General features: G+C 51.7%; 1 protein-coding gene and 1 long non-coding RNA gene across 2 annotated transcripts; one reads left to right on the forward strand and one right to left on the reverse strand.

Moving 5' to 3' along the window:
- The first annotated feature begins 1,556 nt into the window (after positions 1–1,556).
- Positions 1,557–22,940, forward strand: LOC147362003 (uncharacterized). Its single transcript, XR_015138439.1, has 3 exons — positions 1,557–1,625; positions 2,064–2,133; positions 22,801–22,940. It is a non-coding gene; the product is annotated as an uncharacterized LOC147362003 (long non-coding RNA).
- On the reverse strand, positions 10,919–19,644 carry ZIC5 (Zic family zinc finger 5). The gene is made up of 2 exons (XM_086330447.1): positions 18,016–19,644; positions 10,919–13,674 (listed from the first exon to the last, which is right to left on the reverse strand). Exons 1-2 carry the CDS (start codon positions 19,556–19,558, stop codon positions 13,232–13,234), a joined length of 1,986 nt encoding a protein of 661 aa, XP_086186573.1. The 5' UTR covers positions 19,559–19,644; the 3' UTR covers positions 10,919–13,231.
- Positions 22,941–27,255: the final 4,315 nt, after the last annotated feature.

Raw genomic sequence — 27,255 nt, forward strand, 5'->3', positions numbered from 1 at the left:
CGCCTTAAGCACCCTCCCCTACGGTTCTAAGCGGGGCTGAAACGACTTCCCCAGATCTAGAGAGCTTGCCCAGTGAAACTGGCAAATCAGGGGCAAAATCAATCCAACAGGAAAAGTAGAGGCGGCCAGGAAAATGTCTGGCCTTGGGCTACTGGATCCTGGCTTGCTTCTTGAGTTTTGAGAGAAGTGAGAAAGAGAAAAAGGAGCCATAGTTTTTCTACGGCTAAAAATGCAAGAGTGGGTGGGGTTTGCTATCTGGTTCCGGGCCGACCCTTTAGCAAAGGGTCAGTATTTGTCTGCAAACTGCAGAAACTCCCCAAGGGATCTGGAACACGAATTTGCAGGGCAGTGGTTTCCGTCTACTGAACTGTGTGTGATACCGGTACGCTCATTTTGCTGGCAAAAGAGCCTGTCATAAAATGTAATACTGACTATAAAACAAATCAGCGCTTTGAAACGACTTGCTTCAGATGTTTTCATAAATCCCTAATGGTTAAGGCACTGCCTGCTATTGATAATATTAATGTGTTAATAGTTCCTCTGAAGCAACAGCACTGGGTAGGGCCGGACACACACACACACACACACACACACACGCACACACGCACACATGCACACACAGATGGGAATACCATGGAACTGGAAAACAATGCTTTAATACTCCCTTGAGATCCAGCTGCACTTTGTTGACCTTAGAAAACCAGATCCAAGTGAGAAATCAGATATTCTCAATTCTTGGCTGAAGCTCCCCTTTAAAGTGTTTTCCTTCGGTTCACAGAAAAGTATAATACACAGGTACATGGGTACATATAAAGGCCTGTGAGGACACCCATGTTCCTAGCAGCATTATTCACAATAGCCAAAAGGTGGAAACACCCCAAAGGTCCATTGACAGGTAAACAAAATGTTATGGATCCATGTATTGGAACATGACTCAGTCATGAAAAGGAGTGGAGTCATGAAAAGGAGGAGAGGAAGTGGAACAGAGGTTATCAGTGGCTGGAGGGGGATGGGAGGTTAGTGCTTAATGGGGACAGAGTCTGTTTGGGAAGATAAAAATGGTCCAGGAATGGATGATGTTGACAGCTGCACAACAATGTAAATGCACTTAAAGTCACAAAACTGTATATTTAAAAATGGTTCGGATGGTAATTTTTATGTCACACATATTTTACCAGCATGTTTTAAACAGAGAGAGAAAAGCACGTGAGCAGTGGACATGAGTTCTCCGCCCTCCGTCCCCTACTAGTGTCTCCTCCACCACGGGCTCACAGCGGCCTCCCCAGGGCCTTGGAGGGAGGCTGCCCCGCTCCCCCAGGGCGCACGCTGGGCTTCCTTTGCTCTTAAAGAAATGGGAAGTTTTATGTCTACAATTCTCCAGACAGGCATGCAGTCCAGGGAAGCCTTCCCATTAAAGGAATGTAAGAAGCCGGAAGGATATTTTTCATGATATTCCTCTGCCCTTTCCTAACAGGCATTCTTCAGATTGGAGGAATCTTAACTCAACACCCCAGTCTCCTTGCCAGTGGCCAAGGACACTGGTTCTTTTCAAGGCACGTTTCTACCTCTGGACCACCTCAGCCCTTGGATTTATGCGGTCCCTAGAAAGGTCTAGAAAGTCAAAGGTGAGGAAAATGGCGTCGGCCGGGGGGGCGGGGGGGATGGCACTTGCTGGACTGCAGCGTTTACCTGCACTTGCCGTGAATCACGTCACGATTTTGCCCCTCACAGATACACAGGGAACCACCCATGCTGTCGGGTCTGAAAGCAGAAAGGGTGCCCAGATACTTCTCTCAGTAACACAGCAGACACTCGACCTTGAACACAGGTTTTCTAATGCATCAGTTTATGTAAGACATGGCCAGGGCGGTCAACAAGGAGACAAACAGTTGGCATAAGTTCGCAATTCCAAGTATCCCCTTAAATTTCCCTGGCCCTCCCTTAAATTTCCCTGACGTGCTATTACCCCAGAGCAGGCTCCCGGGAGCTTCCGGGTCAGTCACATGGGCCTCGGTCAGCTTTGTATCTACAGTCTGTCATGGCCAGCTCTCTTCTCCCTGCAGGTCAGGAAGAGGCATCCTGCGTCTGGTGAGGGAGCCTGTTCAGAGCCCTCAACGGGGACAAGGACACAATGTGAGCAGACTTCTATTCGTTTTCAAGGTGATGGGCCCAAGGGCGAGGACCCCAGACAAATAAGGGGAGTGGGCTTGGAGGGTCCCATACCTGCCAGGGAAGGCCCACTGGAAGGAGGTGGGGAGCAAATGCAGGGCTCCCACTGTGAAGCCACGGCCTTGGACAGGGCGGGGTGCCTGTGATACGCGACCCGGTAAAGACAGAAGCAGAACAGAGTGTGAGGTGTGAGCCAGCTGATGGGCTTGAAGCTGTCAGGACCTGGAGCAGGCAGAGAAGCCACATCTGCCTATCTAGGAGAACTTTGCAGCCCAAGCATCCAGGTTTTCTACATCAGCTGCTTCACCCAAGTCACTGCCAGCTCATAAAGTGCTTGCCTGACTCACTGGCTTTTCTCCCTACAATGATGCTGTTTTATTAAATGTTGTTGAAGCTGGGGGAGGGCGGGGGAGGGGTCGCCGCAAGGTTGAGGGGAAGAAGCAGAGAGAGACAAGTCAGGGGTGAATTCCATGTTAGTGTTATTTTCAAAAGGAGTCTTTCTCAGTTTTGCTTCCTTCAAGGCTGTCCCAAAATTTGGTTAGATGGGATGGGTAGGCCCTGATCATATACAAGGTTGTGTTTAAATGTGCTGGAACTCTGTGTCTGTTTGTGTATAGTCTTGAAGGATCAAACATATATTTAACCTGCATAAGTGTTCCTTATATCAGAGCAGAAACATGGCCAACAGGTTCTAAGGAGAGCTGGTGTTTACAGTGTTTGGAGATATGTGTGAGAAGATCGTGTTTTGCTTTATGCATACATATTTGCTTTGTCTGGTAATCCTTCTGGAAGCCTGACCGTTTTGACTACTTCAGCGTGGATCGCCTTGGGGGGTGGGAAGAAGTATGCCAAGTTGCAAAGTGCTCTTCTATTTTAAAAGGTGCTTCTCCCCGTGGCTGCCCTGCCAGGGGATGGCAGGCTGTTTTCTGGATACACTTCCTGTTTTTCCGGTTGACCCAAGTTCTCAGATAATCCAGGGTGGGTCAGCATCAGCTTGGGGGGGGTGTCCGTGGGGGTCTCTGCACCTCAAGGTGGTGTCATGGGTACAGGCTCTCCCAGCTGGAGGCCCCAGGAGAGCCCACCTGAAGGTCCCAGGCAAACAAAGCTGCCACTCCCAGGAGACTTACCACAGCCAGGCCCTGGGGCCACCCCTCAGCGTCCCTCCCCACTCCCCCCAGGACAGATCTCATCACCAAGCCCCCACCCACTGACGCACCAGGTTCTCTCTGCGCTCACACTGAGCCAACAGGGTAAAAACCACTGCCTTCACGCAGCCTCCAGATACCAACCTGGATTAAACAGGCCTGGCCACAAAAGCCGGTGGAGAAATTCAAGACCCTCTCCTCCAAAGTTCAGACAGGAGGGCCACCTGGGAGACGAACCTCAGGGACCCTCTGGGATCAGGGCTGCTTCTGGAAGCCCACTCCTGGGGTAGGGGGAGGGAGGGTCCCACGAGCCGGTTGCTAACCTCTGAGCTGTGCACACTGGCGGGCTCCTGAGAACCCGAGCCGGATCGTCAGTGACCCCTCGCCTCCCCCGCCACCCCCCCATTTCCTGCGCTGGGATCTCCCGCTGTAGTCGAGCGTGAGCGTTTCCTGTGCCGGAGGGACTTATGAAACCGCGAGCGGAAATCGGGTGCCCGGCGGGGGACGCGGCGACGTTTCAGCGTCGCCCACGTTTCTGGCCCCGGCAGCCAAGACCCCCACGACCTGCCGGCTTCTCGGCCGGCGCTGCGACGATGGGGAACGACAGTTACACCCGAAAGGAATCAACAACTCCTCGCAGGGCCACGACTCGCGTTGCTCCGCACGCGCAGGTTCGGGCCCGGCTTTCAGCAATACCCACCCCACCCGCTCCCGATCGCTAATCACTCGCTCGCAATTTGTGGGCTGCGATGGAGCTGCGCCCCGGGCTGCAGTCCCCCCCAAATGCAAGCCCTTTGGCAGCTCGGACACCCAGCGAGGTGTCCTCACGCACGCCAGGCCGGCACCTCCCGCTGGCGCTCGCCTCTCCCCGCCCTGTTCCCAGCAGCTGAAATGGATGTGATTTCACGCACACCCTGCGCGCGCACACACATGCACACGCACTCTCCCGCCGACGCCGCCGGCACACGCGCACGAGCCTGGACGTTTCCTTATTGCGCTCGCTTTGCGGGACATGCTTTCCGGCTCCGGGTTCCCTCTTTTCGCTCCTTCACCTCTTCTTCCTTCGCCACTTTCCTTCTGAGCTTCCCGCCCTCCCCGAACCTGGCCTGCCTCATTCCCCTCCAGCTGCCCGGTGGGGTCCCTCGCCTTCTCCGCGGGATGGAGAAGGGGCGACGGAGACGCGCCCTGAGCGCGCGGCGCGAGGGCCGTGCTACGCGCGCGGCCGGGACCGCAGGGCTGGCCTCTGGCCTGCGCCCTGTTTGTTTTCCCTTCGCCCTCTGAATGCTAGATTAAGACGTAAAGATTACCGGGGCCGAATAATGCCGGGAGTCAACACTCGAGCAAACAAAAGTGCTTGCACAACTCCGCCAACCCCGCTGGGACCCGGGCCGCGGGGCTCGGGGAGAGAACGCGCTCCTCGCTGCTAATTACAAATAAATGATGATGTGCTCACTAAGTAATTGATTTAATGAAGTTCCTATGAAACTATTAAACCCGGGTGGAGGTCAGGCTGGAGGCGCCCCAGAGCGCCCATTGTGGGCTGTTTAACTCCACCAGGCTCCTCGGAAAGACATCGGGGCTAATAGGTGAAGTCACAGCTGCTCACGCTGACTTCTCGGAGCGCCCGGCCGGCCGCGGGCACCCTCGCGCCCTCCTCCTGTCGCGCCCTCGTGCCCCGCCGCCCGCGCCCCGCGCCGGCCAGCTTACCCACGCCACTCCCAGCCCTGCCGCCAGCTCCCGAGGGCCTCTCCAAAGGGATCTCGGGTCTCGTTAGGAGCGGGCAGTTGAGCACTGAACTTGTGCGCACCCGCCAGCAGTCGGCGGCGCCCACCGCCGCCCACCCCCTCCCTCTTTACCCCACCCCCGCCACTTCGTGCAGGAACTTCAGCCAGTGTGCCACGCAGGGTGCTCGCGCGTTCTTGGCAAGGTGCCTGGAGCCCGGGCGTGTGCCCAGTGCGGGGGCGGGGGAGGGGCGCGGGGGGCGAGTTGTGCCTGAGCGAGTTTGTGTGTGTGTACGCGCCACCCTGGACAGTGTGTACCGGGCCAAAAGGCCGCGTTTTTGCATCTCTTGCCCTGACCTGCGGCCTGTTTGTGCAAAAAAAAAAAAAAAAGTAGAGTCAGGAAGAAGGGGACCGAAAAAAAGATGAAGAAAGATGGCCCAGGTCAGCAACTGAGCACGTGAGCCCCAGTGTCTGGTTTTGCAGACCTGTTGCGCGAGGGGGCGGGGGGTGGGGGGGTAGGGGGGGGCTGGTCTGGCCCAGCCCCTCTCCTCCCCACCGCCCACATCGGCCCCCACCAGGCGGCTCCCCACCCTAGAGCGAGGCCTCCAGCTCCCGACTAGGTGGAGGGCGCAGGCCGCAGGCTCTAGTCTCCAGGCAGACTGATCCCAGCTACCCATCCCCACACCCTGGCTTGAACTGCTTCTCCTGCAGCATGGCTTTCTGGGAAATGTGACCTCGCCTTACCTGGAGGACCTAGGGAGCTCTTGAGGGGCACATCCCCAGGAGAATCAGATAATGTAAATGAATCCAGAGTTAAGGGTGCCAGACGCCTGTGCAGTACATCTAGGGTCCAAACCCCTCTCTCTCTCTCTCTCTCATACACACACAGACACAGACACACACACACACACACACACACACACGAAAGAGCATGTAACTGAGTTTCTTCCCACTTCCAAGGGACCTTGTGATAAAAGAGAAGGCCCATGTCCATCTGGAGCCCCACACCAGGAGACACGGGCCCTCATGGGGGCAATCTGGCTGCAGAAATCAATCCCCCAGAGTCTTCTGCCCCCTTCTCCGCAGCCAAGTCTTGTCTCTCCTATGGAGAACTGATAGCAGAGTTTCTTAAAACACGCACTGCGTTTATGCCACAGTTAGTTGGCAGTAAAGGTTCATTTTTTTTTTTTTTTAATGTTAGGAATTTCCAGCTGCTGAAACCAACTTCCATTTGCTTTGAATCAAATGCCTGGGACTGGGGAGAAGGGGATCTTTGGCGTGGATGTTGGCACCCTTAAACAGAGCTCCTCCCTAGTCTGGGTCTTCGGTCTCCATGAGGGCCTCTGCTTTCCACTCTTGAGCGGGAAAACGGACAAGAACCCTGAGCGTGGCCTGAGGTCTCAGTTTCACCGTCTGTAAAATTGGATTGGAGGTCCTGGGCCGAGGCCCTTGGGCGCTTTATTTGTGATCCGCGAAGGGGCGGGAGGGGGGAGGAGGAAGCCAGGAATGAAGCCGGTTTGTGCCAGGCCTTTGTCTTTCTTTGCAGAAGCTACTCCCTTTGTAAGAGAACTCCCCGCCAGACTGCCTACTCGAGTTTTGGAGGGCTGGGGTGTAGATGGTCCCCACGCAAGAGGAGACTTTGGAAAGGAGACTGGGTGTCCCAGCCCAGTGAGGCCCGCGCGGCCGATGTTTGCCGAAAAACCCTCTCCGAAAGGTGTCCAAAGCCGTGCACGCTGGCGGCGGGAGCTCGTCCCTGGCCCAGGGCAGCTGTTCCCATTGAGTCACCGCCTCCCCGCCCCCGGCCCCCAGCCCCTCGTATTCCTTTAACGCCTGCTGCCTACTACATCCCTGCCGCCCTTAATGCAGGATGGGCCCTTCACTTCAGCCTCCAAATGAGAAGTGACATTTGCACTCGGCCCAGCCAACGCGTGAGCAGAGCGCGGGGACACAGGCCCATTGACGGAGCGCGGCCGAGGGGCCGGCGGGCTCGGCGTCACCCGAAGCCGCCTTAATTAATACCATCTTAAATAGTCCAGCAGCCAGCGAAGACAAAGTTGAAGAAAGACTTTAAGGCTGAGTGCCCCCTCGACAAGCTCTTTTTCCCGTGTCATTCAATATTTAATGCGCCCGCTTCTAATGCTACTACTGGTGTTCCTTTCTCAGCAAGGACATTATTTTTTCACGGTGCCCATAGCCAGGGAAAGCCCTTTAGGCAAAGAAAATCAAAATGTTTGTTGTTTGGGATGACTTATAACTCTTGTTTAACACAAGCACTTTCAGGAAAGTGTAACAGGCGCAGCCTCCAAAGCAAACAACACAATCCTTGTGACAGAGTCAGACACAAAAAGCACATTGTCTTGCGGGCTCCCTCTTTTCTCTGGTGCTAGATGGGGGCCTGTCTCTCAGTGAACGCCGCGATGCCATTTCACTTTTGAACTATTGTTTTTGAGTTATGCCATGTGGTCAAAAGGAGCGAGAAGGGGGTTGTTTCCAGGCTCATAAGACAAACGAGTTGCCTTTTCATTGAAATCCCCCCGCGAGCCTTGAAAACGGAGTTTAAATGTCACCTCCGCCTTTCTAATGGGCGCAGGGCTGGAGGCGACCCTTCAAAGCGCCTGGGTGATAAACGACCCTTATTAAATATGGCCCGGGCCGCTGGGAACATCCCAGGCCCGGCCCGCGCGCGGGAGAGCGCCCCTCGCTGGAGTGCCTGGGAGAGGCCGGAGCTTCCCCGGCCGCCGGGGGTGGGGGGCCCGGGCCTGGGCTCAGGGGTCGGGGTGGGGGTGGGGACCGAGGGTGGGGGCCGTTGTAAGACAACTTATTATCTGCCGCCCCATCCCGCCCGGTGCGCCCCCGTCCGCGGGGACCCGGCGTGAAAGGTTGGTGCGTTTCCCCCTGACTTCTTTTTTGTCCGTGGCCCAGTGGCGTCTTCAAGTCTGAGCTGCAAGGTTACTGATTTGCAGGCTGCATGTTAAGGCAGCCCATGTAAGTAATTTCTGCGGGCACCCCAGCAAAGGAGAACAAATCGCTGACAAAGGCGAGCGCTTTCGATTCAGCGGCGTCGTTAAGGCAACCCCGAAGTATTCCTCCTATAATAAGTTCCACTTCAAAGGGTTTCTCATTCAGCGGTGACTGCTTCGCACTTTTATTAAGTCCGGGCTTTTTCACTCGGAGGAATCATCTGTTTGGTTATTTTTCATCGTGTTTATTTTTCACCATTCACACAGTACTTGTATTAAATAAACAAAGAACAATCGCTCTGCAAATAAAAGTACTTAGGTGGGGAGAGAAGGAAGAGGAACCCGGGCTGAGGCGCTCCTGCCCCCCTCCCTGCCCCCCTCCCCCCGCCCCCGGCCTCTGCCATCACCCACCCCCACCGGCCTTTCTCTCCTCCTCTCCTCATTCTTTCTCCTTTCTCTCAAGCTGGGAGATTCTAAGGGGGAATCTTAACCAAAAAAAGTGGATGGAAAGACACATATATGCCTGTACATATATACTATTACAAATAGGCAATGCGATATGGAATATGTATTTCTGATCAGGTGAAAATCGAGGGAGCTAACTTGGAATGAAAGGAAAGGTCACTGCAACTGTATCTTAATAGAGTGTCTCCAATACTGTGGACCCTCCTGCCAGACTCCCCTGGCCCTGCCCATTGCCATAGCAATGCCTACACTCAGCGTGGATGTACCATAAAAGCAGTACTTTGAATTTCAAAGAACATGCCTTTGAACTTATCTGTGCCTGCTTAGGCACTCCCCTATGTGAATGTGTGCTCCGGAGTGTGAGTGGGCGTGGGAGATGACAAGAGTGTGAGTTTTTTGCGAGATTTTCCTCACAGAGGCCAAGCGTGCTGGCCACCCCAGGGCCCTGTCACCGTGGACCTCCTTCCCAACCCTCCAGCCCTGGAAGGATGGCTTTCTTGGCCACGTGTCTGTTTTGGTAGACTGCTGGTGGAGGGACCAGCGGGCAGTGTGGTGTGACCGGCTGAAAGTATTACTGTACGTCTGGGTTGTTTCTCTGTGCAGCTTGCTTTTCCTGTGACTTAAGGTGACCACTTGAGAAATCAGATTGTCTCTGCAGCTGCCACCCCAGTTGTAGTTCCCAGCCAAACTGGAATAACAAATAGTTCAGGTGAACATCTCTTGTTCCTTTTCATAGAGAAAGAGATAGATGATAGATGGATAGAGAACCAATATGGTCTCTGAAAGCTTCCAAATGCAATATTTGGGATAAATGGCAAAACTGTGATGTCACAGATCAGTTCTGACTTGGCTTTCAAGGAATTTGGGCGTCCTCTTTTCCTGTCTCCAGGGCCTCCTCTTTTCCTATCCCTCTTGTGTGGTCATCTCCATCTCTTTAAAAGAATATAATGCCTGCCCACCAGCTCTTTCTCTGTACTCTAGCATTTAGGAGCATTAGCTTTACCAAAGAGCATCCTAAATGGGGAAAAACACATATAAACAACAAACACTCCTGTGTTTGAAGATCCTCCCAGCCTGGAAAACAAAGGTAGATGATTTAAACAGCGTTCGCAAGGGCCACGAGGGCCACGTTTTGCCTAGGAAAGATAAAGTCTTTGATGATAGCCAACTTAGTGTCAATAGTGGCTTTCTTTGAGACATATTCAGATGGGAACCTCTTGCTTGCCAATTGCCATAGAAATCTTAACACACCATGAAGGTTGTCCAAGCGCCAAGCCTTCCGTTCTGGACTAAATTACTTTGAAGTGGCGCAGGACGAGCAGTGGTCAATTTCAACTCTATAGACTGGACAGAGACACTGGGAGTGGGAGATTGTGCGTTTTAAAAGCAGAAAATAAGAAGGGGAAACTTGTTTTATACACTCTATACAAGGTTCTGCTCATTGTCAGATATCTTTTATCTTTTATATTTCCCATGAATGATTCATGTCTTGGTGGCTTTGTGTCACCCCCCTTTTCACGAGAAACTTCATTAGAGAGCTATAAGTTTTTCCATTGACTGGGGACTTCATTTGAGTGTTTTTCTCCTTCGTCTTCTGGTTATTGTCATCTGGCTTCAAATAACCCCTTGCAACCTGTTTTCCCCTTTACTACGTTTAACTGAACCCGACTTTAAAAAAAAAAACAAGCCCACTCTAACCTTTTGGAGAACTGTTTATTGACATTACTACCGATTGTTTTTGAATAGTTGCCTTTTATCAGTTTTGTATCAGTCAGCTTAAAAACAAACAAGGATTCAGCCTTGTTAATATGGACAGCCAATCTTACTGCTCTAAGCCACTTGGGCATTTTGTGGCAATGAAGCAAATTTCTTCATAACACCTGCCCCAAAAGGCTAAATTACTTATCTCCACTCAACTTCCAAGTAAACCACAGTATAAGTGGGTTCTGATTCCCATCACCTAATAAATAGGTGTTTGGTGCCCACTACTCAGCTTCATTCAGGATGTTTTGAACTCCATACCCACCTTAGCTCCTGATTCTTTCAGCTTCTTTGTATCTGCAAACATCTCACTTGTCCTTTTCTCCATCTTTTCCTCGTTGTTATCCTTTTTCTTTAGAAAGAGGCTGGACAGCAAAGAAACGATAAAATTTGCTTTTCAGCTCTCCACTGATGAGGATCACTAAGGCTATTATTAATTTTAACAAATGGGCACAGTAACCCCTGAGATTTATGCCACTGTGCTGTGCAACCTGCAGGGCTTAGTCTTCATAAATATACTGTATTCTTTAGATTAGATTGTAAATTAGACCAAGCTGTAAACATATTTTATTGCTTGGGGAGGGTAAAGAAATAAAGAGATCAAGGGAAGAGAATCGAATGGTTACTACATGAGCAACCTGTTCTGTTTGGAAGAGAATGGCAGAGATGTGCCATCATGTAAAACATAAGCGATACATAGGAAGAATACTTTTATTAAACTCTTTACTTCATAATCATTCTTGCTTTCTATCGGAGGTACACATTTTAAGTTTTTACTTTAAGTGTATCAGAAACCAATAAATCTGTGGCAGAGTTAACCTACGCATGGCAAAATACATAAAATACATATTCCTTTGTTTCATAATAAATAAACCTGTAGCATAATAAAGAATAGTGCAAACTACCATTGAAAAAGTTGTATAAATAAAACAACTCATTATAAATCAGGAATATTTTGTTTGAATAAGTTTACGATACATAAATTATCCCCCCAAAGTTCATACCTCATCTTATTTTGTCTATTTGAAAGAGTTTTGAAAATGAATAATACGAAAATCAAATAAACTTTAAAGATGTAGAATTGTTTTATATTCAAGTTTTATGGTCTTTTTCTTTATAAAGGAGGGTCTGCATGTTTCATATTCACCATAACAATCTGAAGACAACATTGAAAGGCTTTCAAAGTGACAGCACCATGCACTGTACTAGTAATAGAATATATCTATAAACTATATATAATCTCATCAACACAATGCAAAAAAGAGACATGCAGGAAGAGTCCTGGTTTTCACATTACGTTGTTCATTCAAGTAAGCTTAAAAATATATTTTTCCCATTTTCTTTCCTTTTTTTTTTTTTTTAAATAAATCGTAGGTCATAAATGACCATCTCTCACCAAAATGTATAATATAATTCTTTGGTGTGCTTTGAACTCTTCCAGGAAAAAAAAAAAAAAAGGATGATGTCTGAAAATAAATTAATTCAACTGTACAAAGAATAGTGTTCACATACAAGTTATTAACAATGACAAGACTACATCCACCACTCACAGCACACAAAACAAATTTCTACAAACCCTGGGGAAGGGGTGTCTTCAGGGTCTCTGAGGATAAATTAGTGCTCTTTAGTCTATTTGTATGATGTTTATGATGGACTACGTTTTGCACATGAGATGTGTTGTACCAACCAAAAATAAATTGACTAAGAGTTATTGTCCTAGGTCCTTGACCTTTTTTATCCTAGCTTGACAGCTCTGGCAAAGGTCACACATTCATCAGTGTTTGGTGGTAGCTATAAACCTTTTAACAATTTTAATATGTATAGCAACTCCCTCCCCTCTTTTAATGTAAATCATACAGTGTAATTTTCAAGTGGGATAGAGTTCTGTATGCTCAGGTGGAAGAAAATGCATTAAAATGCAGTTTCCAGCGGTGAAAAATAAAGACTTTTTAAAAGGTCGATAAATAGTATAAAAGAGGGGTTGGCCTGTTTTTAAAACAATAGCTTTCCTAAAAAATAGGCATGTTGCCAACATCACACCTCCTTACACTTGCCTGTGAATTTTGGCATCCCAAGAACTTAGGATCTAAAACATAGTATTTTTATTACACAGGAAGTTTAGACAGAGTAAAGAGGCAGCAGCTGAGATTTTTGATTTAAAAAAAAAAAGAAAAAGCACTTGAATTTCTTCTATTTTATAAAATATCACAGTTTCACAGTTGTCTACTGCAGCAGTTCTTCTCTCCAGTTGCTTGAACAATCACAGTAACACAATACTTGGAGATGTACTAGGCTGCTGCATCTCTTTTTTTCAATCATACAAGCAGGGTACTGAAGGAATAATCCTGTATAAAAATACTGTGTTATGGTGAGATCAGTAATAAAAGAGTGGGAATGAAAAATTACAAGTATTAGAACTGAAAGGGTCTTTACAAATATTTTCAGACACAGGTACAGTCCAGGATCTGTTGGTGATGCAGCAAGTGTGAGTGGTTTACAATCAAGAGGCCTTTGCAGAATTAGGGCCCAGGCGGGAAGCAGAGGGGCTCCATTATGGTGTCAAAGGCAGTCCCGAGGCACTCTGGGAAGTGCAGAGGGCCTGTCGCTGTGTTGAGTGCTGACTTAATGCTCTTTTTCTCACCCTTGTAAAGAACTACATCTATTGCATTGGCAGTGTGTGTCTCGATGAACTACGATCTCTCCATTTATCTTCCTTGGCACAGTTTGCTCCCAGTCCTGTCCCCCTGCAACATACAAGTCCAGCTTGGTTGGGTTTGTTGTTGTTGTTTGTTTGTTTGTTTTCTAAGGGGGGGGAAAGCCCAAATATCTTAATTAAATTAATTAAATGTACCAACACCATAGGGTTTCATACTAAATAAATAGGGCTAATTAGACCTGGTGGCAAGTCTGAGTCGAGGGTTTGTCTCAAGCTCGGCATTGTCTCAGGTTAGGATGCGGTCCAAGGGCTCCCACTTATTACTTTACTGATAGTGATGGTGACTGATCGAATCTAATGTATCGTCCGCATGACTTCAGGGTTCGCGTACATGTCCTCGTCGTCAGACTCGGAAGTGGTTCCGTTGCTCGAAGGGGCGTGCAGGTGGCTGGGGGCCCCGCCAGCCTGGCATACGTACCACTCATTGAGGTTGGTCACCTGAGGGGACAGAGTGCTCGAGCGACTCCTGGTGGGGTCTAGCACAGGGGACAAGGGGTCGCCCACTGGAGTCCCCACTGATGAGTAGCCCAGGGCTCCTGGAGAAGGTGGCGGGGACTTGCAGTGAATCTTCATGTGTTTCCTCAGGGAGCTCGGGTGGGTGTAGGACTTGTCGCAGCCCCGGACCTTGCAGTAGTAGGGCTTATCGCTGGTGTGGACGTGGGAATGTTTCTTCCGATCGCTGCTGTTGGCAAACTTCCTGTCACAGCCATCAAATTCACATTTGAAAGGCTTTTCCCCTGCAAGAAAGCACAGTGGAGGTTAACAGGGGGTCTTCAGAGTCCTCTGAACTTGAGAGAATAATCTTCAAGCAGATGGAAGGATGCAACTTCCCATTCTCTTGAAGACCGACTCCCAGCCTAATTCCCAATTCCCAGGTTCCAGAATGCTACAGGGAAGGGATACTTCCAGGATGGGCCTGGTGTCCCCTGGCCTGGAGGCTCTCCTTGGACTTGGGTTTTGGGAGAGGCTGGATGTCGACCCTGAAGTACCATAGGGGTCAAGGCGAGAAGGGCTAAGGGCTTGGATCAGGCAATAACGCTGAAATTCAACGGGGACCCAAATACCTCCATCCTTGTCCCCCTCGGGTCTATACACACAAAAATTCAAACAGATCCCCCGTCAAGATAAATGCTGTTGAAATAACTTCCAAAGCCACAGCTTAGGTGAAGACCGTAAAAAAAGGAGAAGGAAAATAAACAGATACTCAAGTAAAAGTAAACTGGGATTGATCAGTAAAATTATAATAATGGCATTTTGTTTCAGAGAGTTCCCCAGGATTTCACTGATGGAAAGGAAAGGCAATACACCAAAACCCCGATCTCCCCAGAAATAAAGACATCTGTGAAAACCACGATCTGACCACTAGATTTTTTACAAGCCTAGCTGGGCACAGAATAGGCTCTTGGCCTCTTCCTTCTCCCAGCTCTTCTCACAACTTACTGGGCAGTTAAGACCCTAGCAGAACAGAACCTTAACAAGCATTAATAAAGACCACATACCTCAGCCAGAGGCTTCTTCTAACATACTGTTTGATAGTAAACAGGAAAAAAAATGCTATTTATCAGAGTCTTTGGGCCCACTGCCCCTTTAAGCTGTCCTACCCACCCCAGGAACACAGGGCCTTTTAAACACAAGGTCCTGGGTGCAGGCAGTAGAAATGCTAAGACAACTAGATAACCCAGTAGAGTTACAGTAACCTACACTCTACACTTTGGTCTTAAAAAGCAAGGACAGAAAGACAGCAGGTAGCAGTTATGACTTCCCCCCTCACCTTAGTATCCATGAACTTGATGTATTTGAGTCCATAATTGAACGTTATCTCATACATACTGTGGTATAGTAATATATTTATTCCTTATATTTAAATTATTTTAAAAGGAGTTTCTCTACATTTCAGCAGCTACTCTGCTGATATATAAGATACAGTCTTTTCCTTGTTTTTCAACAAATTGTTTTTAAAAAGCCAAACAACTATTAAGACAGCTTAGTGTACATAAATTTTCTGTGGTGGATTCTCCTATACAGGTATTTCGGTGTAATTTTCTCTCTTTTAACTTCAGCAATGAATAACTACTTCAGTGCCAAGAGTATATTAGCACATCTGAAAAGTATTCAGATGCCTGTAACATAACTTACCCTACTTGGAAGTATTGTTTAAAAATTGAGTTATTATTCATATACCTCCTACACTGGCCTACAAAGAGGGAAAAACACAACATAATGCGATGGTAGTGACACCCTTTAAAAATTCTCTGTGGAGGAGCTGCAACAGAAATCAAGTTTTATCAAAACACTGGTTATTTGTCCTGATTCCATATTCCACTTTAAGTTGGAGATAATACTAACTTAATATAGCATTCTTCCCCCTAAAAAGCATAATCAGCTTTTCTTCAACATGGAGGCTTAAGTGGATTTATTCACCCTATGCAAATGTTGCTTTTTAGAACATTGTGTTTCTGCACAGGCTAAGCATTTATTGTGCAAAATAAACGGCTTGGACGATGCAAGCTTCACCACTGCTCACGATAAAGAGAAGCATTAAGAATCAGGCCCAGAAAAGGCAGATACCATATGGAAAGAAAGGTAGAAAAGCCAGCACAAGGGGAGATGGAGGAAGAAAATAGAAAAAAAGGAAAGGGTGATAGAATTGCCTATTTTATTCGCGGGGTGGGCAGGTGGGAGAGAGCCAACTCTACCTGAGTAGGAAGGGTGAGAGGCCCCAGTGTTTACATTTCAGACGCTGACAGTGGGGTCACGTCGGAATTTAACTACTTATAGGGTTTTAGAGAGTGAGGGAAGCTATGTGTGAGAACTCCAAGTCAAGCTCCAAGAAAGGTTATAAATGGAATTGGGGGCACGTGGGTCAGGAAACGGGCCTTCTGGAGTGGTCGGGGGATTATTCCCTTTGATCAGCCTGTCCCGCGATCCCCGGATAACTGCCCGCTCCCCCCGCCCCTCCAAAAAGGGACAGCGTTGCGGTGGGGAGGGGAGTCCGGGCTGGCCCCCGCTGGACACGAGGATCGATGGCTCAGCGGCCCAGGGACCGCCAAGAGCACCCAGCGCGGATCCGAGCATCAAGGGGCGGGCGCTCGCATCCCTGCCGCAGGGACCCTGCGAGGCCCAGGCCGCCGCCGCGAGCCGTGCGGGGACGTAGTCCTGCGCGCTGGGAACCCGAAAACCAAACGGCCCGGGTCCCCGCCCCCGGGGGCGCGCCCTTGAGGCGGGCGGAGGGAGGCGGCCCGTCCCGGGGGAACCGGAGGGCCGGCACCCGCGCCGTGAGCTTCCAGCTCCGGGCGCGAAGCGGTAGAGCACGGCCCCAGCCCGGGGCAATCTCCGGGCCGGGAGGGAAGGTCCCCTCCCCTCGGAGGTGAAAAGGCCGCAAGGGCCCGAGGTTGCGGGCGCCGTCAGGGGGTTCCCCTTGCGGGGGGCGCTTCACCGCCACAACCCCAGGCCTCCGTCTGGTCGGGAAGTGCTGGGCCCCGGGGCCAGCCGCTGGCTTAGAGGGGCCGGGGAGGTTTTACGAGAGCCCAGTGGGAAATCTCCTTTTGGAAACATTTAAGGCGGGCCGATCCCGATGAGAAAACAACGTGGCTGGCAGACCGGCCTCCGGGGAAAACGGGCTCCCAGCCCGGGGGCATCGGCCAGGCCACAGGAGGCCTGGCGGTTCCCGGCGGCAGGAGGGAGGCCTGGGATTCCAGACTCGGGCCTCCCGGGCCCGGCTCCTCGCGCAGATTCCCCGCCCCTCCCCGTAGCCTCGGCCGCTGGCCAGGTGTTGGGGCCCCCGCCTGGCGGCTGCCTCCTCGCCACCGCCGCCGCCACCGCGCCGATAAATCAGCCAAGTAATTGCCAAACGTAAACTCCAGTTACTTAAGTGTCCTCCGAGGGATAATCTCGTCTGTCCCTATAAATCCCGACCGAGCTCGCGCTCATCGGCGCTCCGGCCCTGCGCGCGCGCCCGCTCCAAGGGGGCGCACGGCCCACCGGAGCCCACCCGGCGCCCGAGGCCGCAGCTGTCCTCACCCCAAAAGGGGGCACACCCCCCCCCCTCAAGGCAGGGGCGGGGCGGGCGGGAAGGGGCCCCACCGCGGGCCATGGGCCTCAAGGAGCCTCTGCAGCCCGCTCCGTCCTCCTCTCGGGAAAACCTTCTCCAAAATGACGGAAACCAATTTCTCAGCACCCTCTAGGGCCCGTGTGATAAAACGTGTGACGGCGCGTGTGAGTATAGGTGTGTATGAAGGCGTGTGAATGAGCAAGTGTGACTGTGTGATCAGGGCCCAAGAGTGTCCCAGCTCTGAGGAAGGGGGTCAGGAAGAACACGGGTGTGTGAAGTTGTTGCTGGTGTGATGTGTGCGCGCGTGAACGTGTTCGTGTGGGGTGTGTAACGGTGGGCGACTGTGTAAGCGCGTGCGTGTGTGTTTGTGTGTGTAGGAGGAAGGTCTCCGGGGGGCGCATTCCTTTCGCACTCTACACCCTGCCCGGAAGGGACAAGACTCCCTTTCCTGTCCCGTCCCGGAGGGGTCACACCGCGCTGGGCCCCCCGCGGCCCCGATGTCACCGCTAACCCCCCCCCCCCACGCGCCCCAAGCACGCCCGCTCTTCGGACACCGCGCGGGGCCTGCCATGCGGTGAGGGGGCAAGTGCCGCCGGAGCGGCTCCGGTCCTGCGCTCCTTCCCCATCGCCCTCCCCAAGTTTCTGGAGCCGGGCGGATAGGGGCTGCCGACCGTCCTGGGCGCCTTCCTGCTCTGGCGACGGCGGCGGCTTCTGCTCCGGGGCGGTGGCGGCGGCGGCGGCTGGAGCGCGTGGCCGGTCCCGGCGGAGCGGGCTGCGGGGAGCGCTGGAGAGTCGAGCGCGTAGGAACGGAGCGCGGGGGCCTGTGTGTGTGCTATCGAATTACTTATTCATAGAAAAAAAAGGGGGGGGGGAGGGAGAGAAAAACAAGAAGTCACATGTCCGGGTTATACAGATGCGAAGAGAAGCAGCGGAAGGAGGGGAAAACAAAAAAATGAAGAGCAGGAGACGAAGGAGGAAGAGAAAGCGGCGGCAGAAGCGGCGGCGGCGGCCGGGGACAGACACCCACCTGTATGAGTGCGCTTGTGGATCTTGAGGTTCTCGGAGCGCGCGAAGACCTTGCCGCAGCCCGGGAAGGGGCAGGGGAAGGGCTTCTCGCCGGTGTGCACGCGGATGTGGTTGATGAGCTTGTATTTGGCCTTGAAGGGCTTGCCCTCGCGCGGACAGTCCTCCCAGAAGCAGACGTGACTGCTCTGCTCGGGGCCGCCCACGTGCTCCACGGTGACGTGGTTCACCAGCTCGTGCATGGTGCCGAAAGTTTTGGAACAGGGCTTGGAGCCGCCGGCCGGAGGCGGCGGCGGCGGCCCGGCTAGCTCCTCGGAGTCGATCCACTTGCAGATCAGCTCCTGCTTGATTGGCTGCCGCATGTAGCGCAGGAAGGCCCCGGCCGCCCCCGGGAGGTGGGGGGGCTGTTGCGCTGGCGCCGGCGGCGGCGGCGGCGCCGGGGGCGGCGCGTGGTGTTGCAGGTGGGGCCCTGGTCCGGTGGCTGCGGCCGCCGCGGCCGCAGCCGCGGCCGCCGCCGCCAGGTTCAGGTTTAAGTTCACGGCTCCGTAGCCGTGCAGGGCGGCGGCCGCCGCGGCCGCCACCGCCCCGTAGTGCGCGTCTCCCGAGCGCGGCGCGAAAGGCGGCTCGGCGCGGCCGTACAGCTCCGCCGCCGCTGCCGCGGCCGCGGCCGCTGCCAGCCCCAGGCGCATCTGGCCGTTGAGCGGGTGCGGGTGGCCGCCGGGGCCTCCTGGCGGCTCGTGCAGCGAGGGGAAGAGCGCCGGGCCGCCGCCGCCGCCGCCGTCCGGGCCCGCGTAGGTGCCGCTGGCCGAGATGAACATGCCACCCGAGGCGGGAGGCGGGGCCGGGTGCTGGGGGGAGCCGGGGCCCGAGCGCGGCTCCCCTCCGAGCGGGGCCCCGTGCATGGCCGCCGCGGGGGCCGTGGCGGAAAGGTCCCTCCGGAGGACGAAGTCCCTGCTGTGGCCTTTGCCGCTGCTGCCGCCGCCGCCACTGTTGGTGGTGGTGTAGCCCGAGAGGGCAGGAGGAGGAGGGGTGGGGGGAGGAGGGGGAGGAGGAGGGGGCGAAGGGGAGGGGGGAGGAGGAGGGGCCGGGGGCGGGGGCGCCGGGGACGGCCCGCCGCGGGCGCCCCCGCCGCCGGGGGCGGTGCGGGCGCCGGGGTGCACAGCCGAGGCGGCGGCGCGGGCGGCGGCCGCCGGGGACTCGGGCGGCGCCGGGAGCGCCTGGGAGGGAGGTCTGGGGCCGGGCGCGCCCGCCTGGGCCATGTGCTCCGGTCTGAGCGGAGCGCGGGCCACGCCGGGGTCAGCGACCGGGTCCCGCAGGCGGAGGTGCGCGGCCGAGGCGCGGACCCGGGAGTGGGCGGGCGCGCTGGCCAGCGCCGGGAAGCCTGTCATGTTCTGCAGCGGCCAGGCGCGAGCCGCGGCCGGATCCGCTAATCTCGGCGCGGGCGGGTTCCTCTTGCTCAAAGGGGGCTCCATCAGAGCGACACAGTCAGACCCATGGACTCTCCCTGGGGGTACTTTTTTCCCTTCTCGGCCCGCCCTCAAAAACATGTATGTGTTAGGCGCTCTTTAACTTCTTTGTCCTGGCCGCCTAACTCCGCTCATTCCCGTTCCCACTCGGTCCTCCAGCGATTGGCCGAGCGGACACCACCTCGGAGCTGCACAGTGGGACCGAGATTTTGGAAATGGCAAGGGTGGGATTGGAGGGAGCCGCGTGATTGGCAGCAGGCGCGGCTGCCGGATTGGCTCCCTTTCCGGCCTTCGGCCCAGCGGGCACGCGCCCCCGCGCTCGCGGCCGCCTTCGCTTTCGCTTCGCGCCCCCTCCTCCCCCGGAGTCCCGCGTCCCCGCCTCCCACGGGATGCCCAAGTTGCACTTGCAGAAAGTTTGCGGCCGGCCTGCGCGCGCAGCGCCTAGCGTTCCCAGTACGCGCCTTGCGGAGAGCGTGCGCCGGCACGCGGCCGAAGGGCGCCAGGCGGCCCTGGGCTGGGGGACCCCTTCGGGGAGCAAAAGGCGAGGGGAGGGGGAGCCCCCAACTTCAAAAGCATTCTCTCACGGCACACCGCGTCCCTTCCAGCATCCAAACACTTTCTTACCTCCTCCCTTGGAAGAGCGCCGGGCTGTTCTCTGGGGGAGGAGGGAGTGAACAGATGTATGGCCTCCATCGTGCTCGAGGACAGGATGGTGGAAACTTCTTATTTGGGAAGGCACTCAATCTGCCGAGCGCTCGCGGAGGGCGCACAGACAGTAGACGGAATGAGAAAGGATATTAAAATCTTATTGGTTGCAAAACACCAGGTGAAGTTAAAATACATCTTTCTCCAAAGGAACCGTCTTACCTAGACTTTTTAGCTCATGGAATCCTTTTCAGCATGGTTCAAAGGAGTCAGCTCGAAGTGTAATCTCACTGCTCATCGGTTCTAGATCTGCCACTTCCAATTAGATCTACGGAGGGGGAGGGGCATCGGGCAGTGATTCTAACTTTTGCTTCTCCGAGATACACTGGCAGGGCAGGACAGACAGCATCTGTCCAGGGGGAAGCGGCTAAAATAAACCATATCTTTTAAACAGAAGTTCTCCTTCCGGTGCAGAATGCAGTCCGCATGGGTGCCTCATTTTTTCCGAAAGGACCACAAGTTAGATTGAAGCCAATAAAATAATTATTTTAAAAGCAAGCAGTATCTTTGCACTTTATGTGCTAATAGAATAACCTGTTACCATTTTTCTAAAAAGTTCATCAAGCAGGAGAGATGCTTTCCTTGAAAACCATAAAAACTGGCTTTCAAAAAAAGTAAGCCTCACCCCCTTTCAAGCGATTTGCTATCAAATCTTTTTGAAGAGAGAAATAGGTCTTTGCATCACTTGGGAGGGGGCAGTGAAATGTGACATCCCTCACACTTAAGGGTTCTTATTGCCCTAAAGTGCCATTTAGTTTTTAAAAAGAAAACATCTTAAAATTTTGCCATATGCCATGGTGCTCAAAAATTAAAGTCAGGTTTTTAAATTGTTTCTGCTGCCCTACATAAAATTATTTTTTAAAAAGAAATCATGACTAAAATTCCCCCCCTCCCGGTTTGGGATACAGTAAAACATGTTACCCACTTAATTCGTTTGCTGTCCAAGTTAAAAAAAAAAAAAAAAGACTCCATAAAGCCATCATCTGTGAGATCATCCTGAGAAGTGGGAAGAATTATTTTGATAAGAGCTGATTCCATAGCTGCATTTACACTGGTGTGAACAATGTTTAACAGGGAATTTCCCTTCGAGCCTTGAGAATGTCATTACTCTTATAAAACTGACAAACCAACAAAGAAAATAGTACAATCAGATTTCAAATGGGTATTTTCTTTAAGCTTCAGTGAAGCTCAAATAAGGTGAAATAAGCAAGGCTTGAGTGCAAACACAACAAAAAACAATTTAATAAACAATAGAGACAAAATCCATATCTGTATTTGGAGAGGAGGAAGTCTTTCACAATGTTTTTTCCAAGACTTAAAAAGTCTCAAGCCACCCAGGCAAGGTGAAGGAAGGACTGTGTCATCTCTATGAATGGTTTATGAAGAAAGCATCTTATTTGTAATTGTCCACTGTCTTCACTTCCTCTCAGAACCTTGCAAATGAGGCTCCTCTATTTGAATTTTTTAGCGATAATCATCAACAAGTCCATAATGGCAGCGTGGCATGCAATCCTGCAGGTTATAAGTAAAAACAAAGCAAAAAGAATGAATAAAGAAAGAAGAAAATAAGCCCAACCTAGCCTTTAATATAGACTGTTGAGCATTTTTATTGTGCAATAAAATGGGTACCTCCACCTCTTTCAAAATAGCTTTTCCTCAAAATTATAACTGCTTTGTTTTATTGAATTGCTGAAATTTAATGGTTTAATGGGTGAAGGCATGAAGGAGAGGCTGTAAAAATGTGAATAATGGTGCAGCAGAGCCTTGCCGGAATCTGGAACCCGCCTCCTTGTACAACTCTTGTTAAACACAGCGTGATATGTATCTGTCATCGATTTAATATGTCTTAATTCAAATATAGCTCCCTGATCAATTTCTTTTTATGGGAAGCTTTAAAAAAGAAAATCTTACTTAGGAAATGATAGAGGTTTGGATAGCAATGAGAAAGAGAGATACTTGTGAAATGTGTTTAATGAATATTTGCAAACTTATGACCAAACTCAGACCCTAAAAAAGATAATTGACTCAGGTAAATCGACTTGAGACGCTAATTCTTAAAAGAAAGAACTGGAAGCAAAATTTCAATCAACACCAATAAGGCGCCAATAAACCGCCTGCCAATTAAACCTGAGAATAGGCCTGGCTGGATGATCATCAGGAAGGCTCGCAGTGGATTTCCGGATTGCCTTTCTTTATAAAAGAGCTTTTTATTTTGTAGAGGCGCTTTTTGTTATTGTGATGACCCGCCTGACCCCAGGTGCGCTGGTTCTTTTTCAAGCCATTTTGAGAGCCAAATCAAAACCCCTTCACATCCCGAGTTTCTAAGGACCCAATAACTGTGTCACACTTCCTAAGTAAACACCAACAATTTCCAGGGGGTTGAAGAAAATAAATACTAGTGTGGTTTTTTTTTGTTTGTTTGTTTTTGTTTTTTTTTTTTAAGCAAAAGGGTGTAGAAGTCGTTATGCCAGTTCCCCTGTGGATTTAGCCCCATATTTCCGCGGTGGTGCTGGTCGCCAGGGCAGAGCCTCCAAACCCTTGCTCCTCTCTGCGCGTTTGCAGCGGAGGTGCTGGTGTGGGGCCAGCAACGTGGCGATCCATGGAGATGTCCTTTCTAGGGTCAACAGGTGCTCCTCGGGGAACGTGGATTTCCAGACTTCTCTGCTGCACCCCGAACCCCAACCGGTTCCCGGCCCCAAACCAAGGCGCGAAGAGGGTGGGAAGACGCCGTCAACGCCGAGCCGGCCAGGCCGCGCTCCGCTGCCTGGAGGCGGCCGAACCCGGTCTCGGGGTGCCCAGGCGGGCGCTCATGGCTCCCCGCTGTTCCGAGGGCCGGGAAGGGGGTGTACTGCGGCTCCCCGGTACCCTCCGGTCGTCCCTGGACTCAGCCAAGTCTCCTCGCGATGGGTGTGGGCAATTAATAAATTCTATGGGAAGTGAATTGGACATTTCCTGGCTTTTGAGCCTTTGTCTGATTGTTTCGGCAGGCGGGGGTAGGGGGTGGGGAGCAGGGGGTACGCCGGGGACGGGGAGGTGGACAAGAAAGGAGCTGGGGGACCCACTGAGCTGGCCTTTATTGCCTTTGCAATTGCTTTATGGCTACCCCATCCCGCGTGGTTTCCGCAAGGGCGGCCTCCTTGCAGAAGGGCTGGGTGCCCAGCGGTTTGGAGCACCTTGCGCCATCTGGGCTGCGCCAGAGGCAGGTTCAAGGGCGGAGAGGGTGGTCGGAACCCCTCGAAGGGTCAGAGGACTTTTGTAGCTCAGCCCAAGTGCTCCCCAGTGGGTGCTCAACTGGGAGAAGGGTTTATTAGCAGACAGTGGCGGGGGTGGGGGGGGGGTGGGGGGGGGAGACCTCTCAAAAGCTGGGGCGAGGGGAGCACGGGGACCCGCAACACTGCGTTTCAGTTGAGCTCTGTCGTGGCCGGAAGTGATGAAGACTTCGGATTCAAGGGCTTTTCCCGAATCAAGCTCTCCAGGCCACTAGGCAGTGAGGTACCCGGCCCTTTGCCCTGCTCGCACTCGGCGGGTACCAGTTGCCCAGCCCCCAGTCCTCACCACTGGCGACCTGACTTGATGGGACCTGCGACCCGGCCCTGGGGCCTTGGGTGCCAGGAAGCAACGCTCAGGTCTCAGTTCTAAGAGTTTCTCCGAGGGTTCCCTCCGTTTCCCGCCCTTCTGAGCCGCAGCTGAATCCTCAGACTCCTCGAACATGTGTGAGGCTGAGAGTAGACAGATGAGTGCTTCTTGATAGTTTTTGATCCCTGTCCCATGAACATGGACTTCATGAGGATTCAAAACCAAACCAAAAAACCCAGAGGCCTGGGGTGGGAAGCCATCACTGGAACCTTGGGATTTGTTTATTCATTTGTTTTGGATACTCAAGAACTGGACTCATCCCATTTACACCTGACCTTAGTACTTAAAAACCTTGAAAAATTCTGCCTCTTTCGAAAAAAATCAGTAAGATTGACCTGTCATCAAATATTATCATTTGGTTATCATTTGTTATCCTGAGGGGTGGGCATTGTTGAATGGCCTTTGACCCACATTCAACTGTTAAGATTGGTAATTTCTTGCAAAATCCCTAATTGTCGTCTTTTAAAATATGTTCAGAAGGTCTAAACAGTAAGCAGAAACCCCCTTACCTGTTCACAGTTCATGTAACCACCCAATACTTCTTTATGTTGGCTCCAAGATGTATTTCTCCTCCTCCCTCATGCTTTACTCTTTAGAATGTTTTTGGATGGGGAATAAAGGAGAAGCAGAAGTTCTTTTATTTCTAATCTCAAATTTTGTGAGTAGTTTCCCCTCATTCCATACCCCTTCCAATATGTATACTTCAATATTTGAAGAAGCTGTTGAGATAAATCAAATACTGACACATTGACGGATTTACTTGTGTAAGCAATATGGTTGACATATGGCATTGTTATTTATGAATGACAGCATAAATTGTATTACAAAGTCTATTGCAATAACACTGCAGTTTATTGGAAAGCTGCTCGCCTGTCACCGGTATTCAGCCTCTCTGGCTGTAGTTTGCCTGGGAGCCCAAAGGATAACTGCCCTCAAAATAATTAAACACATTGATGTAAGCCATTGCCTTCTGTTTTGGGGGGTTAGTTTTGTTTTTGTTTTACAGCAGTAGAAACTCTCCCATCAGGAAAGGAGACAAAGTAAAGACAGTTAGTCCTCTCGTTTTGCAAAAGCACAACCACTGTCACCCAGAAATGTTGGCTTCTGTTTTTTTTTTTTTTTCTTTCTGAGTCCCTAATGACAAATATACAAACATTTGCATCTCTCACTAAACTGCTGGTGAACATATATTTTATAGAGAGAATTTTTATAAGCCCGGTTACAGAATAGTAAATTTTAACTGTAGAAAAGTTCTTTTAGCAGGCTAGAGAGGGCCTTATCCCCTGATACTCCCTGCTTCCACTAAAGCTCCCCCTTTTTAAAAATGGTATTTAAAAGTTACAACATTGGCTGAGATTTTCACAATTTCCCCTTCTTTTACATTACACTTCTCTAAACCTCGGACAAAGCTCTTTTGTTCTAGGTGGGTTTTACAGGGGAGGGGGTCCCCCACCACACATGTGGTCCTTCATGGGTCAGGGGTCGCCCAGCCCAGGAGTGACTGAGAGGCTGAATCAAAGGTGACCTGCAACTTAATATCCTGTTGATGATCTTGTTGAATTTATGAGTGTCTGTGATGCAGAGGACAGTGCTGAAATCCTGTGAAATCCCCCCACTTTTTTTTGGCCCAGTGTATATGGACAGTCAATTCCACATTTTTTCTCCCATCTCTTCCTCCATTTCCATCTTTTCCCTTAAGAGGAAAATTAGAAGGTTGAGTGGTATGTTCACCCAGTGTTTCTGCTTTCCAATATAAAGATCCCTTTTGTTTGCTTGTTTGTTTTTGGCTTCTCCTGGCCAACAAGATGTACCTGAGCATGTGAGTACCCTGTGTGTGCCTCTGCATTGTTTGTAGGCATATGTACACAAAATACTCAGCATACGACAAAAGAAGCCAGTCACCCGTTTACAGAGGCCCACAAACCGCAACGAGGTGTTCAGTGAATGAGTGCCCGGGTGTTTGATGGGATTTACTGGTGTTCTTGTGTGTTTTTTTTTGTTTTGTTTTTGTTTGTTTGTTTTGAAGACAATCCGAATTCTCTACTACACTGCCATTCTCTCCACTTGTTGGGGAAAGGGTTGCCAGCCCTGGGACCATCCATATACGGAGAAGCCTGGAGTCTCGCTGGCCTAGCCCTGTGCTGGCCCCAGGACATCTGAAAAGCTCAATTTTGGAAAACTTAGAAAGAGAGCAAACGTTTGCCCGATGGAGATGGTTAGGGGTCCCCGGGTTCTGACACCAACACGGCGGGCCCTTCTAGAAACCTGTTGAAAAACTGAATTTCACTCTCAGGGTGCGGAAGTCGGCTGGGTTTTTTTCCTTGGCCAAGGACCTCAAAGGTACTTTTGAGGCAATGACTCTGAAAGCCTTTCAGGTTTTTTTTCTTTTTTCTTTCTCTCTATCCCTTGCTTTCTTGATCTCTCTCTCTCTCTCTCTCTCTCTCCCCCCTCTCCTTCCCTTAAAAACAAAAACAAAAACTGTGTCTTGAAGCGAAGGAGTTCCGCGGTTTGTGGAGAAATAAAGCACTTCTAAGAGGAGACGGCGACGTGACTTTGAACTTGGCTCAGCTCCTGCGTGTCCTGCAGAGAGAGAGAGGTGAACTGGAGCCGGGAACGAAGAGCCAGGAGCGCCCAGGCCGCCGGATCCCCAGCGGGGATCAGCCGTCCGTCCCACCGCCCGGCCGCGCGGCCCCTGGATCCTGGGCCCGCGAGCGCCCAGCGGCTTCGGCCCGCAACGGGCGCCGAGAAGGGGGAATCCAAGCGAAAGGAGAGAACGGGGCGGGGAGGAGGGGACAGAGGAGGGCGGCGGGGGCGAGTCCGTGGGAAGGAAGGAAAACTTGGAGAAGTCTGATGGTTTGGAAGAAGAAGAGTGAGGTTTGCGGACATGCAGGATTGTTATTCTCACGACCATTATTTCTAAGAAAATATTTTCTTTGGGAAATACTTTCGGGGTAAGCTTTGCCAATTCTCCCCCCTCCTACCCCTCCATACAAATTGATGAATACAAGAAACAAGTGTGAAAGGCTGTGCCTTGGGCAGATTCACTGTATCAGGGCAGCCCTTCTGCCTGGCGTATTTCTCTCTCTCTTTCTCTCTCCCTGGTCCCTTTCTGCCTCGAGGGGCAGTTTGACATTTGCCTTCCCCTCCCCCCTGACAGAGGGAAAGGTGTGCGCAGAGAAGGAACATTTCCTTCTTTCAGAAAAGTCGAGAAGCCCCAGCTTCCGAGCAAAATCCCGGGCTTTCAGACAAGAAGCCCGAGCTTTCCTCCTCCTCGCCCCCAGCCCCGGGGCAGGGGCAGGGAAGGCGGGCAGCCGGAGGGCACCGGGCCCCTTGTGCGCGGGGCTGCGGTCAGCTCGGATCTTTAGGGACCCGCTCAAGCCGGGAGAGGCTGCGTTGTGCGAGCGCAAGGGCCGGGTTCTGCTCCAGATCGCCTGCTG

This window comes from Bos grunniens, chromosome 12, assembly GCF_055505025.1.
Source record: "Bos grunniens cultivar Pamir isolate PY7600 chromosome 12, Bosgru_T2T1.0, whole genome shotgun sequence".
Lineage (NCBI taxonomy): Eukaryota > Metazoa > Chordata > Mammalia > Artiodactyla > Bovidae > Bos > Bos grunniens.

Coding starts and splice junctions, on each gene's coding strand:
- ZIC5 (XM_086330447.1), bottom strand. CDS start 19,558: ATGTTTTTGAGGGCGGGCCGAGAAGGGAAAAAAGTACCCCCAGGGAGA. Junction 13,675..18,015: donor CCACAAGCGCACTCATACAG/GTGGGTGTCTGT, acceptor GCTTTCTTGCAG/GGGAAAAGCCTTTCAAATGT.